The sequence below is a fragment of the Gopherus flavomarginatus genome, chromosome 15 (genome assembly GCF_025201925.1).
Source record: "Gopherus flavomarginatus isolate rGopFla2 chromosome 15, rGopFla2.mat.asm, whole genome shotgun sequence".
In the NCBI taxonomy this organism is placed as follows: Eukaryota; Metazoa; Chordata; order Testudines; family Testudinidae; genus Gopherus; species Gopherus flavomarginatus.
This window is the reverse complement of record NC_066631.1, coordinates 3,754,210-3,770,145: the sequence shown is the minus strand read 5'-3', so window position 1 is coordinate 3,770,145 and position 15,936 is coordinate 3,754,210. Positions and strand designations below refer to the sequence as shown.

The 15,936-nt window shown below is 48.0% G+C and overlaps 1 protein-coding gene across 1 annotated transcript in view; it reads right to left on the bottom strand.

The window, feature by feature from the left end:
- The window catches only part of OSBP2 (oxysterol binding protein 2), a 374,084-nt gene that overhangs the window by 272,145 nt on the left and 86,003 nt on the right, over positions 1–15,936 (bottom strand). Inside the window, exon 2 of the mRNA XM_050923730.1 lies at positions 15,496–15,704. Coding sequence (XP_050779687.1) covers positions 15,496–15,704 — 209 coding nt within the window. The remainder of the gene's footprint in view (positions 1–15,495; positions 15,705–15,936) is intronic.

The following is a 15,936-nucleotide window of genomic DNA, read 5'->3' as shown; positions in this document are numbered from 1 at the left end:
GGCAATACAGACTCTGGTCTACACTGCACTATGCATGTCAAACCAGGTTTAGAAACTGTCTCCTATGGAGATGGCAAAGGCTTTAACAAATAACAAAAAAATTAGTCTTGAAAACTGTTCGTAGAATCCTGCCCTAGGCACACTAGCGGAAACTTTTTTAAAAAAAAGGGGCTTCTTAATGTGGTCTTACCAGAACCCAGTGGGGAGAAAGACTTATCAGTCATCAGAACAGAGAAGCTGATTTAATCTGTTTGTGACTGCCAGTTCCTGAACTGTATGTCTGGATCTGAGGAGCCCAAACTCAGCTTCTCAGCGTGAGGCACATGTATTCTCCAACATGTCGTTTTCAAAATGAGGTATTTTAATATGTAGATGCTTAATTGTATTTTACACACACACAAAATCAAAAACATGTTAAAAGGACACAAAGGCTGCAAAAGTGAAGAATTCAGAAGGCAGGAAATGCCAAAGAGTGCAAGAGTTCACCCTGCCCCCTTGTGCAGACCCTCACCTCATGTATATATAGACAGACGCTCTCCCCGGCCCCACCCAAGACTAATTACAAAATCAGAGACTAATCTGTCAGATAATATAATTCCATGCAATTTTTTCTACAACTTTTATCAGCATGTTATATTTCGTCACACTTATACTTACAGGTCCTTGTTGACTTACATGATAAATTCTTGTCCATCTCAACTATTGCACTAATTTAGCCAGCAGGTGTGCAATATGTACGATTTCTTTTCAGCCAGCAGCACAGCCTTCCTTCAGTATAGTTCAGAGGATGAGGCAAGCAGCTACGGAGATAACTTGGATGTGAATTTAGATGGCCTACATATGTCAATCAGTGTTCACTACTATTCTCTCCCGTAATAGTGAATCTGTAGTCTATTATATAAGCACCATTGACTGAGTACCTTGGCTATAAATGATTTTCATGGATTATGTCTGTAATAGAGAGAGTCTCAGATGTAGTACAACAGATACTGTGTGTGCCTCTGAGGCTGTAGAACAAGGTTTGATATTAGATGAATTACATGATCACATTTCTCATATAATACAATCATGACACATGCCCACAAAGGGGAAGAATTAAAGAGGAGACTGAAAACGCCAAGGTACCTGAAAGGGAAGGGGGGGAAATAGGTTTACGGGCTCCACGAGCCCTGAAAGAAAACCCTCTCTCTCTTCTCTTGCTCTCAGTTTTGTTCTGCCTATTTACATTCCCAGTTTGCGGCCTGATTGCCCTGGAAGATGATGAGGCGAACCAGTGAAATGAAGACAACAGCAAAGCCAAGAGAGGGAAAGTGATGTAGACAGAGGGGAACAGATTTTAGGTCAGACTGTTCACAACTCTGGGGGTTTTTTTCCATTTGTTTTTGTTAAAAGCTGATGAAAATTAAAAGGTGCCTTTATTAAAAGATTCAAATCCTGCCTTTCCCCAACTCCTCCCCAAACAAACACTCTTTGATTAAGGCGAGACACATGCTTTGAGACATCCACAGACTCCTTGAGCAAAACAAGAGAACACCAGACTTCTCATTCTCGATATTTCTAAGGTCTCACACATGCAGGGAGTTATTTATTTAAACCTCCCAGGCTAGCATTATTCATCATGAAGCAACAACAAAAGAAAGGGCAAAAGCTCAAGTTTTGTTTTGTTTTGTTTTTTAAAATCTTATCACTTGGAAATCTCCTGACTTCTCAACACTTACCTGGGGAGCCTCAAGCACTTTCCTAGAAGGTCTTTGCTTTTGCAAATGAAATGCGGCTTTGTCTTCACTAGAAACACTGCTGTGGCAGAGCTGTAACGTGTCAGCGTAGATGCTTACCACAGTGACAGGAGGAAGGGGAAGAATTCTTCCACCAGCCTAGCACTGTCTACACTGAGGGATAGGTCAGCTTAACTATGTCGCTCGGGAGTGGGGATTTTTCACAAGCCTGAGTGACGTAGCTGGGTAGACCTAACTGTTTCGTGCAGACCTGGCCTGTGTGTTGGTAGAGAGGAGCTGGCAGAGAAGCAGTAGGCACTGAAAAAAATAGGAATAGTTTTAAGACTAGAAATGCAAGAAAACTCCCCTCTCACAGCAGTTCTGTCAGTTAAACATCCCATGGCAGCAATTCCTTGGGCAACTCTCAGCAGCAGACTCTGGGCTGGGAAATTCCAATCTGGGGAACAAAGAGGCCGAACGCCGGAGTATTTCAGGTGGTGGTAATTGCTCTTCAGACGGGAGCCCCACAGACTGAGGGGAAAACACAGAGTTAGTAGCAGAATGTAATGCTGACAGGGAAGGGATAAAGGAACGACGTAATTCCCAAAGGGGCAGTGGGAAAGGAAGCCAGTTTTTACAAAGGGCTGAGAGGAGCCGTACAACAACCCTATTTACTGTTACGGTAAAGAGAGAGAGAAGAGTGTACAGGCAACAATGGCAGCAACTATTCCAGCTGCAAAGGCCCCGTGACCAGGAGCTGCGAGGAGGTGGCAAGGATTCAAGGGGCTGAGGAGAAGGTGTCAGATGGTGGATGATGTCAGATCCTCAGGAAACGTCACGCCCCTAGTGGTAAAAAAGCCCCCCAGAGGCAGAAAAGCAACTGCAACTAGTGCCAGAACTCTTACAGGGAAGAGTTAGAAACAATTAGCCTGGGGTCCTCCCGAGAAGCTCAATCTGAGAACCACAACAGCCGCCACCGGATGTATCAGATCTATCTGCAGGATCTGAGATACCACAATGATGGGAGTTGGTGCTAGTTTATTTAGATGTATTACAAGCAGAAGTGCCACCCTCTGGGTCTATTTGCTGAGCGCTGCAAGGCGATCCCCTGGGCTGAATGGGTGGCTCATGCAGGACCCAGCTCTGAACTCTCAGTAAGCGCTTTAATGGCTCAGAGAAGCTCTGTGGCTCCCCACCTCTGCTCTGCAGCAGCAGGACTGCCACCAGGGCGGCTCCTTGGCTGGGGAAGACAGAAGGGCTAGTGCTCCCCATCCACCTCCACTTGCTACCTTCTCCTCCTGTGCCCCGAGCTGCTCTTCGGCCCCACCCCTTCTCATCTGATCCGTCAATAGATACTAAAACCCCTGGGAAATTCCTACACAAAGCACTTGGAAGTTAAGATTGTCCAAGATAATTTCCTGTGAATTGAGTCATTAAAAATTACCGGTCCTGCCAACAATATCCACACCAGCCTCACCACACAGGCCTTCCCAGCTAGAGCCCTCCAGAATGCCTCCAACACCTCACGATCATGCACCATGGTGAGAGAACTCGCCACTTCTCACATCTCTAGGGAGTGGGTCAATCTAGCAGCAGCTCGACTGCTGTTGGGAAGGCCAGGACGTGTGAACTGTGGGTAGTTTGAGAGAGTTTGCTGCGGAGCTGGGTGGGACTCTGAGGGCACCTGGGTGCTATGATGGTTAGCTGGTAGATAGGTGAGCTAAGTTTGGCGTGGACATGAACATGGTGTAGCTGGTGAACTCCTACAGTTTCCTTATAGTAGAGCAGGAAATGCATTTGATCAACCTGATCTTTGTGTTCCTTATGTGCCTATGATGTAATGTTTTTACTGTCACTCCGTCCTGACAAACCCCAGCCCTGGGAATGAATTTTGATTCCGGACTGCCACGGACACAGGAGCAGAGAAAGCAAAAATAAGAGCATGAAAAACCTGCTTTGTCCCTCTAGTCGATTCCCAGCCAGTGCACACTTGTTCTCTGTTGTACCTTTTCTAGTACTCTGCCTGCCCCAGACTTACACATACCAGAAGCATTTGGGCTCCCCCAGCCTGATTCCCCACTGTGGCACTTCGAGTGCAGGGGGGTGTGCAGGGGGGCTCGCAAGAATTCTAAAAATTAATACCAGCCTGAAGTGGCCAGGATTAAACTCCCAAGGTTACAGCTTCTCTCTGACCTTGGCCAGGTAGATGTTGCCACCACCCAAGTGCAAAGTGCCCCACCCCTTTGAAGACCCAGGAAGGTGCACTTGGGAATTCCTCCCTGTGGGGAACCCTCAACCCCTTCCACTCCCCTCCGGGGAAGAGCTGCGAAAGAAAAAGGAAATCAGCTGTTGCCACCAGCTAATTCAACAACATGTGCACAAACCTCCTAGGACACCAAAAATCCAATCCTGTCCTTAAAAAAGGTAAATGTTATTAAAAAGGACAAAAAGAAAGAAAATACATCTGAAAACTCAGGCTATTGCTATTTAAAAGAAAATACAAAAATTAACACTCAAGAATAGCTTTCTTGAGGTCCAGCTTGAAGGTTACAAGCAAAACAAAAGCACCTGGAGTTAGCACAGAGGAGTCCACAAGCCATAAAGAAATGAAAGAAAGAAACCTAATTGCGTCTTCCTAGACATTTTCTAATCCACTTATATATCTGGGGCTTCAAATGAGTAGTTTCTAGTTATGACTTGATGAGTTTTCATACCTAGCCCAAGCTCTTACAGCATAGCTGCAGCCCAGACAGACAGACAAAGGAGGAGTTTTTTTCCCCATTTTAAAAAGCTCTAGCCTTCCTATTGGCTCTTTTGGTCAGGTGCCCACTCCCTTCCTTTTACTTATGTAGGGAAACTTTTTAACCTTTTACAGGTAAAGCAAGTAGCGAACAAGTACTAAGATGGATTTTAGAGCTAACTGGCTGGCTAGGTGTCCATAAAAGGGAGCTATTCTCCCCCCCCACCCCCGCATTTACCACAGCCCCTTTGGAAGCTTCTCCGCAAATGCAAGGATCCCACTGTCGGGCAGCATTCCCTGATATTCGGCTTCACCCCACCACTCCAAGCTGTACGCCCTGGCACTACACTAGATAATTCCTCCTTTGCATTTACAACCGCCACGTAAACACATTAGTCACACACTAGTCATCATAAGGCCAAGCTATATATTCTTATGAATCCATCCCTCCAATTCCTCAGCCATGTGTTGCTCTTCTACCAACTCCCTCCAGTTTGTCAGTCTCTCTCTGGTAATAAGTGAACTCCAGATATATCATAGCTATGACCTTCCTTTCACCCTCTAATGGTGTAATTCGATCCACCAAAGCAATTGTTTGTCTCACTACTTTTGTTCCACACAACCCCATGCTGGCTGACACTCATGGGTCTATTCATCCTCCAGTTACCTAGCACTTGCTTCCTCTTATTATTTGTTCACTTATTTCATTAGGCTAGACTTACCAGGGGGTGACCATAAGGAGCAGTAATCTTTCAAAAGGTACCTTTGTTGGCATCCAGTTTTCTTCCCACACTTTTCAAACATAATTGCCCGTGGAACCTAGATTTGTTAATTAATCCCTGAGGACGCCTGAAGTTCTGTTGAACTGATTTGGACTATTGCACTGGGGAGGAGCGTGACATATCCATGCCCTTGCAAGAGTTCTCTCTTCTGTTTACCTGGTTGTTCTGAAAACAGAACTGGAATCCCAGGAAGAGCAAACATTATTCATCTGTGGTGTCATGTTGGCAGGAAATCCTGCATCCAAGCACCAGAGGTGGTGATACTGTATCACGTAACAAGCAATATGTGAGTGCGGCCACAAGGTCATTCATGAACAGCAGAACGTTACTGGTCTTAAAACTAAAGCTTTAAATTTTTACAATTTTAGATTAGCAGGTCACACTCTCAACCAATCAGACAAGGTGAACAGCAGGGTCATTCTCCAGACACTAGACCCGTGGGGTTTTGTTCAGGTATCGAAACTATAGTATTGGAATCAGCAAATGGATCCAGATTTGGAAGTGGAGAAGGGCTCGTTTCCTAAGGCAGATTGTGGTCCTCACAAACATTTCAGGTCTCAAGGATCCTGAGACAGAAGGTGTGAATCTGTTTTCTGCAGATGAGCAGCAGAAGCAGTCCAGCCACTCAGCTCTCCCTCCCAAGAATGACATGACTGAGAAATCAAGAACTGACTAAATTACACCAAGTGAGCCTCTGCAGGGACCCTGGCACCGTCAGCTTCTGCCACAGAGGACGTGAGTTCAGGATGCACATCAACTCTCCCGGCCTAGCAGGAGGATCTCATATGCCCAGCAAAGCTGAACTGGGTTCTGAAGAGAAGTTAATAGCTGTTCACTACGATAATCCCCACTCACTCATCCATTGGCAGGCACTGACGGCGAGCTCTTCTGAGAGAGAAAACTGACCCAACCCTCCTAGGACTAGAGTCAGACTCAAAATTAACCCACCTCTTCCCACACTGGAATCCTGTAGGTCACCCAATTCCATTTCCAATGGAAACCAGGAATACAGTAAGCTGGTATCCTTAACCTCTGATGCGCTCTGCAGCTAGACAAGGTCTATTTGTTCAAGCTCATAACAGGGAATACCGAAGCTGCACAATCTTCCCCCTGGCCTGAAATAAAACAAAATGGAGGTAAAGACAAGGAAGAAAGCAGAAGAGAAATCCCCTGCGAGAGAGAACTCCCCAAGAGCAGCTACCAGCCTATCCCACAGAGAGAAACATCAAGCTCAAGGAAAGGGGAAGTGACAGAAAGCCAGCGAGACACTGCTTTATCTATTGCACCTATCACCATGATATCACTGCTGATCACCATCAGATGTTTAAGGGAACTCTATGAGCCTCCCTACACCCTTAAAAGAAGGAATACTGGCATGCGATTTCCACAAGACTACAAAAAATACTTAAATGCCCTTTTAGGGTTTTACACTGCACAAAAAGGCAAAATACACAACCTTATCCGTCCCCAAAACCTCTCCAGAGCAGCTGACCTAGTGTCCCAGCCCACCCCTTCCATAACCGTGTTACGTGTTTGTTTCAGACTCAAACAGAAAAAGGAGCTCATCTCACGAGTGCCACTTGCTCTCATATGCACAACTCTGAAATCATCACTCTGATCCACCACAAAATGTCAAGTAACGACATTTACAAAGGGGTGGTTTGTTTCAAGAAAGCTACCCAGAAAAACCAGGTAAGGAGAGTCTCAGCTGCTTTCCCAAAGCGGTCACAGGGGTTAGGCTGCTTTATCAGTCCTATCACCTGTTAAATGCAACCCCTTATCCGCTGCTCAGGAAAGCCCTTTGAGTGACGAGGCCACATCCAGACAGCACAGTTCACCCTCAGTGCCTCCTGGGAATGGGGGAGACGCAAGAGGAAGTTTTTATTTGCAGAGAAAACAGACGAATAAGCAACCTTGGCTGACGTTCCTGGCATGGCACAATGAACGTGCCTGTTAAACCCCCGCTGACAGCAAATGGAAACTGCTCCAAGGCTTTGCAATAGCTGGGTGTCTGTAACAAAGGCCCGTTTGTACAGCATGACTGATTCAAAAGATCCCCAGTTCCCATAACAAGAGCAGCCGACTGACTGCTAGCCACGGAGGGAGGCGCATCTGGCTGTACTTTGGCCTTAGGCTGAACATACCACACCGATTGGCATAACGAAGCAGGAATGGAGTATGGTCTTGGACAGCCACAGCTCCCACCCTGGGCTGCTTGTCTATGCTTATTTTCAATGTTAGATTCTGGCAAAACATGGCTCATCTTTAGTGTTTCAAGAAAGGAGGAAACTCCCCTTTTTATTCCATGTTAAACATTGTTCTCTTTGACTTGGATAAATATAGGCCCCTTCAGAGCCCCAAGCTGCTCAGATGAGCTCCCAGCAAGTGTGGGGCAGCCTGAGAATCCACTGCCCTTCAGCAAACCACTGTGCTCACAAGGGACAAACTCGCAGCAGCCACTGGGTCATTTCAGGGCCTGCCAGTCCACAACTAATCCTCTGCCTGTTCCAGGGGATGAGCTCAGGGAGCACAGAGTTCTTCGGCGTCTGCCTCTCTGCCAGATGGCTCTTCATACCTCACTCACCAGCATATCCAGGATCACCACACATCAAAAACAGGGCCGTCTGGGGGACCTTCCGTCTCTCAGGAGCCCTCCTGACCAGAACGGAGAGGCACAATCCAGGACCAGAATAGCCAATACAGAAGCCCCACACAGAAATCCATAACAGGCTTTGAGTGCGCCAGTATGCACAGGGGCAGGAGGCTGAGAGTTTATTAGTTTCAGGCAGACCTGTCACAGCTTAAATCAACAGGCTCTTTGCTTTAACAGTGACCCGTAGTAAATTAAAGGCTCTCAGGAACCTGACACACAACAGAACCTCGTAGGTGCATTAGTGCTAAGCGAGCTCTCTAGAATAACTCAGAAATCCTCGCAGTCTGCTACAGCCGATTTACCTTCACCCAGGAGCTACAGGAATTCAGAGATCAGGAACATGTATCTTTGCGCTGCTTCTACCCAATACTCTCGCTCGCTCCTGCGAACATGCACCCAAAGGCTCCAGACAGGGAAGATTTCCCCTGTGCTATTTTCAGCTAGGAGTACAGGCCAAAATAGCTACGTGCAAGCTCTCTGGCAGCAACCAACCACTTCAAATTCTCACTGACATCTTCCTAAAGCTACAAACTGGACTGCAGCCCCTGGGCAGGCTGAGCGCTCGTCCTTCTGCACATGCCTGACGTGACCAAGAGGGGGACATCTAGCTCCCAAGCTGCAGATTCTGACATACAGCAAAGTGGGTGCAAAAGCAGTGATCCAGAAAGAGGTTTAATTTAAGAGTGATTAGCTTGGTGTTAAAGACCCTTTTCCTATCCGAACCATCTCAATCTTAACTTCTTTCTGCAGACCAAGAAACATTCACTCCAATGACAGAACCTGCTGCCAACTCCAGAGAATTCTCAAACTGAACTGGTAACTTCTTGCTCTGCCTAGAAATCTTCCATGTGCTTCACGAAATTTGTTTTGATTCCCCAGTTAGTATCTGCATGCAGAGACGGAGGTTCACAAACCGTTCTTAATGTGATTACATTTGGAGGCACTAGTATCATGATATGCAACACATTAAATTATTATGGGCAATGAGTCAGTGGCTCTCACACTAATGAGTAACATCCATATAATCTCATGGGACTGTCTACTACATAACAGGGACCAATTCTTATAAAGGATTTAGGGCTCATGCTACAATGAATCACAAACTGTTTGCAGTACAATATCCTTCTGTACATCAACCGAGTGTTGCCCACAGCAGCCACCACCAAAAATGGTTGTCCAACATGTACAAGAATAAGTTCAGCCTCTGCCTTCGCGAAGTGTGCTCTGTTTGTTTTATTGAGGCTGAACAGGTGTCTTTACAAACGCACACCAAGAAATCAGCTGACTCCAACTACACTGGCACAGTTGTGACCCAGAGAGAGAGCCATGTCCACTACCTGCTGTCAAACCTCGCAGAAATAGTTTTGTGTTTAGTGCAGACGCAGCCCTAATCCCCCCGAGGTTGTCATCAATGCATTTACACACCTCTCACCTTCCCTGCTGACAATTTGCTAAGTTACTCACCTGCTTTGTCTTGCGTACAATTACACACACACACACACACACACACACACACACACACACACAGTGCTAGCATCCATGTAGTCATTATTTGTCCTGCAGTAGCACCGAGAAGCCCCAGTCCTAGAGAGGACTGCAGGGTGCTAGGCGCTGTACAGACGCAGAACAGAAAGCCTCAGGCTACAGAAGTACATTTTTCATGTCCCTTCCACTGCCTCTCCTGCGTTACCCCCACCAGCCCCACCTCTAACATGCCAGATCTCGGGGGGCTGTAGGAAGCTGTGTTTATTTTTAAATCAGGCTGCCACAAAGGTGTTCTCGCCTTCCCTCTCCAAACACAGGATGCTCCCTCTCTCCCTTACATGGGCCCCATTTCCAAGAGGGCAGAATTCAGTCTGTGACCAGTGTCTGGGTACGTCTACACTACGGGATTATTCCGATTTTACATAAACCGGTTTTGTAAAACAGATTGTATAAAGTCGAGTGCACGCGGCCACACTAACCACATTAATTCGATGGTGTGCGTCCATGGTCCGAGGCTAGCGTCGATTTCTGGAGCGTTGCACTGTGGGTAGCTATCCTGTAGCTATCCCATAGTTCCCGAAGTCTCCCCCGCCCCTTGGAATTCTGGGTTGAGAGCCCAGTGCCTGATGGGGCAAAAATCATTGTCGCGGGTGGTTCTGGGTACAGCCTCACCCCTCCCTTCGTGAAAGCAGCAGACAACCATTTCGTGCCTTTTTTCCCTGGGTGAACTGCGCAAACGCCATAGCACAACAAGCATGGACCCTAATCAGATCCATACCGCAGTCGTGGACGTTGTAAACACCTCGCGCATTCTCGTGCAGTCTATGCTGAACCGGGACCTGCAAAGCCAGGCGAGGAGGCGGCGGCGGCTACGGCAGTGTGGCAACGAGAGCGATGAGAACATGGACATAGAATTATCTCAAATCGCGGGCCCCTGCGCTTTGGAGATCCTGCTGGTAATGGGGCAGGTTCTAGCCATTGAACGCCGATTTTGGGCCCAAGAAACAAGCACAGATTGGTGGGACCACATAGTTTTGCGGGTTTGGGACGATTCCCAGTGGCTGCGAAACTTTCACATGCGTAAGGGCACTTTCATGGAACTTTGTGACTTGCTTTCCCCTGCCCTGAAATGCCATAATACCAAGATGAGAACAGCCCTCACAGTGGAGAAGTGAGTGGCAATAGCCCTCTAGAAGTTTGCAATGCCAGACAGCTATCGGTCAGTCGGGAATCAATTTGGAGTGGCCAGATCTACTGTGGGGGCTGCTGCGATGCAAGTAGCCAAAGCAATCATTAAGCTGCTGCTACAAAAGGTTGTGACTCTGGGAAACGTGCAGGTCATAGTGGATGGCTTTGCTGCAATGGGATTCCCTAACTGTGGGGGGGCGATAGGTGGAACCCATATCCTGGCACCAGAGCACCAGGGCAGCCAGTACATAAAGCGCAAGGGGTACTTTTCAATGGTGCTGCAAGCACTGGTGGATCACAAGGAACATTTCACCAACATCCACGTGGGATGGCCAGGAAGGGTTCATGACACTCGTGTCTTCAGAAGCACTGCTCTGTTTAAACTGCTGCAGCAAGGGAATTACTTCCCAGACCAGAAAATAACAGTTGGGGATGTTGAAATGCCTGTAGTTATCCTGGGTGACCCAGCCTACTCCTTGATGCCATGACTCATGAAGCCATACACAGGCAGCCTGGACAGTAGTCAGGAGCTGTTCAACTACAGGCTGAGCAAGTGCAGGATGGTGGTAGAATGTGCATTTGACTGTTTAAAGGCGAACTGGCACACATTACTGACTTGCTCAGACCTCAGCCAAACCAATGTCCCCTTTGTTATTGCTGCTTGCTGTGTGCTCCACAATCTCTGTGAGAGTAAGGGGGAGACCATTATGGCGGGGTGGGAGGCTGAGGCAAATCACCTGGCCGCTGATTACGCACAGCCAGACGCCAGGGCGATTAGAAGAGCACACCACGAAGTGATGCGCATCAGAGAAGCTTTGAAAATGAGTTTCATCACGGGCCAGGGTACAGTGTGACTGCTGTGTTTGTTTCCCCTTCATGGAAACCCCCCACCCCTTTATTGACTCCTTCCCTGTAAGCAACCCACCCTCCCCCTTCGATTACAGCTTGCTTAAGGAAATAAAGTCACTATCATTTAAAAATCATGTATTCATTATTAAAAAGTAATTATCAAAAGAGGCGGAGAAGACAAGGTATCCCGGGTGTGGTTTGGGAGGAGGATAGGAGGGAAGGAAAAGGCCATTAAACACACTTCAATGTAATGATAGCCTTTTGGTTGGACTGTCCACGGGGGTGGAGTGTGCAGGCGCACGAAGCCTTCCCCCACGCGTTCTTACACGTCTGGGTGAGGAAGATATGGAACATGGTGAGTACTGAGGGTGGTTAAACAAGGGCTGCAGCGGCACTCTGTGACCCAGCTGCTCTTCCTGAAGATCCACCAGACGTCGGAGGATATCAGTTTGATCACACAGCAGCTCCAGCGTTGCATCCCGCCACCGCTGATCTTCCTGCCGCCACCTCAGATCTCGAGCGTCTCTCCTATCCTCACGTTGGTCCCTCCTGTCCTCACGTTGACTGGCATCTTTCCTGTACTTTGCTACCACGTCCTTCCACTCATTCAGATGAGTTCTTTCATTGCGGGTCACTTCCATGATTTCTGAGAACATTTCATCTCGCATCTTCTTTTTCCTCCGCCTTATCTGAGATAGCCTTCGGGATGGAGTAGGGAGACTTGAAGAATGTGCAGCTGCATGAGGGAGGGAAAAAAGGGAGAGAAGTATTTAAAAAGATACATTTTACAGAACAATGGTTATACTCTTTCACAGTGAACAACACTATTCACCTTACATAGCATATGTGATTTCACTACAAGGTCGCATTTTCCATCTTAATATTGAGTGCCTGCGGCTCTGGTGTTACAGATCTCACCGACGCAGGTCCAGGCATCAGAATTCAGCTTGCATGCGGCCATGGTAAGCCATTGCCTTTCGGCTTCTCCAGCCTTCATATACACAGTGCCCTCTGATGCTTCTTTCCTGTTAACATGCAGTATCAGAAGCCAACCCGCCCCCCGCATCTAGTTCTCTAGGATGATTGTTTTACCCCTCCCCCCACCACATGGCTGGTATCATGGAAGATCACTGCTAATCACCCCCCTTTCCCCCCCCCCCACCGCGTGGCTGGTAGCTGGGAAGATTCCTGCTAGCCAAACGCAAAAAAGCTCAGCGCTATCCTTCCTCCCCTCCCCCTGCTTGGCTACATGCAAGGAAGGATTTATTTTAAGTAACAGCCCAGTAGGAAAATGGCCATCTCTGTCCCCTTAATTAAATTCCTGAATTTCAACCAGGTTACCATGAACGATATCACTCTGCTGAGGATAACAGAGCGAGATAAAGAATGGATGTTTCTTGAATGCCAGCAATCACCAGGACCATATGCAGCTATGCTTTGTCATGCAATGATACCCGATTACTTGCTACATGCATGACGTGGTAAAGTGTCCTACAAGGCTGCCTTGCCCAGAAACCTTCTGCAAAGGCTTTTAGAGTACCTCAAGGAGCGCTTCATGGAGATGTCCCTGGAGGATTTCCGCTCCATCCCCAGACATGTTAAACTTTTCCAGTAACTTTACTGGCCGCGAATGCATCCCAAGCCCTCATGGCAAATCAATCATTAAAAAAAAAGCTTGCTTTTAAACCATGTTTTATATTTACAGAGGTACACTCACCAGAGGTCACTTCCATGGCTTCACTGTCTGGGCTAGTGGCTTGGGAAGGCTGGGAGGGTAATTCCGTCAGGGTGAGGAAAAGCTCCTGGCTGTTGGGGAGAACGGAGTGTTGTGTGCTCGCTGCAAGGTCGTCCTCCTCTTCCTCCTCCTCCTCATCTTCCCGCTCCACAGAATCCTCAGCCATGGTTGAGATAACAACCCCCACCTCGGAATCCATGGACAGGGGTAGGGTAGTGGTGGTGCAGCCCCCTAAAATTGCATGCAGCTCAGCATAGAAGCGGCATGTTTTCGGCCCTGACCCGGACCTTCCGTTTGCTTCTTTGGTTTTCTGGTAGGCTTGTCTGAGCTCCTTAACTTTCATTCTGCATTGCACTGAGTCCCTGGTGTGGCCTTTTTCCATCATAGCCTTGGAAATTTTTTCAAATATTTTTTCATTTCGTCTTTTGGAACAGTTCTGTTAGCACAGAATCCTCTCCCCATATAGCGATCAGATCCAGTACCTCCCATGCGGTCCATGCTGGAGCTCTTTTTCAATTCTCAGGAGACTGCATTGCTACCTGTGCTGATGAGCTCTGCGTGGTCACCTGTGCTGATCAGAGCTCCATGCTGGCCAAACAGGAAATGAAATTCAAAAGTTCACAGGGCTTTTCCTGTATACCTGGCCAGTGCATCCAAGTTCAGATTGCTGTCCAGAGCGGTCACAGTGGTGCACTGTGGGATACTGCCCGGAGGCCAATACCGTTGATTTGCAGCCACACTAACCCTAATCCGATATGGTAATACCGATTTTAGCGCTACTCCTCTCGTCGGGAAGGAGTACAGAAACCGATGTAAAGAGCCCTTTATATCGATATAAAGGGCCTCGTAGTGTGGATGGGTGCGGCGTTAAATCGGTTTAATGCTGCTAAAATCGGTTTAAAAGCGTAGTGTAGACCAGGCCTCTGACTTGTGTTTTGTTTTTTCCATGTGCATTTTTCCTTTGCCCTCTAAGACCTGCACGTGGATTTATTGGTGCAAAAGAAAAATATAATGCCAATAAAAATGTAAACTTTTGAATGTTTCTAACATATATTGTCTGCTAACTATGTACCTTCTACAGAATACGTGACGGTGTGACAAAGGTTTGATTGGTATAGCTCATGTATAACTTTCCCAGCCATACCTAATGCAATCACCCAAGCACATGACTGTCAGACCTTCACACTGCACCATCATCATGGGACTATTTGAGTGTGTGACATGTCAACAGTTGAACTAAAGTCAGATTTCATTCAGACAGAGCTTATATACTCTACACTAGGGGTGGGCAAACTTTTTGGCCCGAGCACCACATCCGGATTGGAAACAGCCTGGCCCCCACCCCACTTCCTGCCCCTTGACTGCCTCCCTCTGAACCCCGACCCATCCAACCCCCCTGCTCCTTGTCCCCTGACCGCCCCCTCCTGGGACCCCCGCCCCCTGGGATCCTACCTCCTATCCAACCCCCACAGCCCCTTTCAGAACGTGGCCCTGCAAACATGGGCGGAGGACTCAGGAGAAGCAAGGGCAGCCTCGCAGCTGGAGAGAAGCGGTGGTTTCCCCTCTAAAGCGCCACTTCTCTCTGTCAGGCAGTGCAGCCGTCCGGTGCGCCTCCTGAGTCCTCCAGCCACGTTCGCAGCGCTCCTGCCACTTGCACCGCCCGTCTGCTCCCCTGAGGCTGCGGGTGAGTCTCCCTCCCTGCTCTACCCCCTTTCCCCCACAGGGGATGTGCTGGCACTGAGCTGCCTGGCAGCACAGTGAGCTGAGGCTGCGGGGGAGAGAGGACAGCAGGGGAGGGGGGCTGGGGACGAGCCTCCCAGGGCAGGAGCTCAGGGGCCGGGCAGGAAGGTCCCGCAGGCTGTACTTTGCCCACCTCTGCTCTAGACCCACTGTAAAGAGGCTGTGACTGGGTGACAAAGGCATTGTTCTGGCTTTAAAATGGGAGCTGCTGATTTTGATCTCCTTAGAGTCCCACCCACAGCTGTGAAGTATTCCTTGAAATATTCACTGCCCAGGCTGTGAACCCAAATTCTTCAAGACAAAGGCAAGTGAGTCCTGCCCTCCCTCTGTAACTATCTCAAGCTGCACAGGATTCACAGTACCTACTGTAACACTAGCCACCCCAAGGGCTTTTTAAAAAAATTGGCATACTGCTGTATGATACAGAACACTAGATATACAGTACGTACAGTTCTGCAGAAAGCTCCTAAGGGATGCTAACAAGCCCTATTTCCCCCTTACACTGGTAAAGTTTTTCCACAATTCAGGACACAAAGCAGGAAGATTTATCTACATCAGGGTTTTATAAGCAATCCAATTCCATATTTGCGCTCTAAGAAGCACTCTACCTGACTGGTTGTTCCTCATACGGATAGCTTTTGCTTTGGCCAGCTCCAAAGCAGTGACCCATCGCTGCCTCTCCACTTCGGAGCTTGCCTTTAGATGGTATGTCCTTCCCCCACTGGAGAGTACGATGTTACAGGAGTCCTCCGTATCAATGTGCGCTGTTGACAGGTTGATGGTTCCGCGACAGGTGTGAGCCATTTCGGCCTGTGTCCTGCACAACAAGAGAGAAGGGGTATAAAATCCTCTGGGTCCACACTCACACCTTCCCTGGCCACACACCATTCCCCTGCTGGCGATGGTCCATTCTGCAAAACACCCTCTAAAGCCACTGCAAAGAAAAACACCCAGAGAATTCAGAGAACAAAACTGACCCTTCAAAGCCAGGAGAGCTTCCCAAAAAGAACGGAAACAATCCAACACACGGAGTTTGGAATAAATTGTTC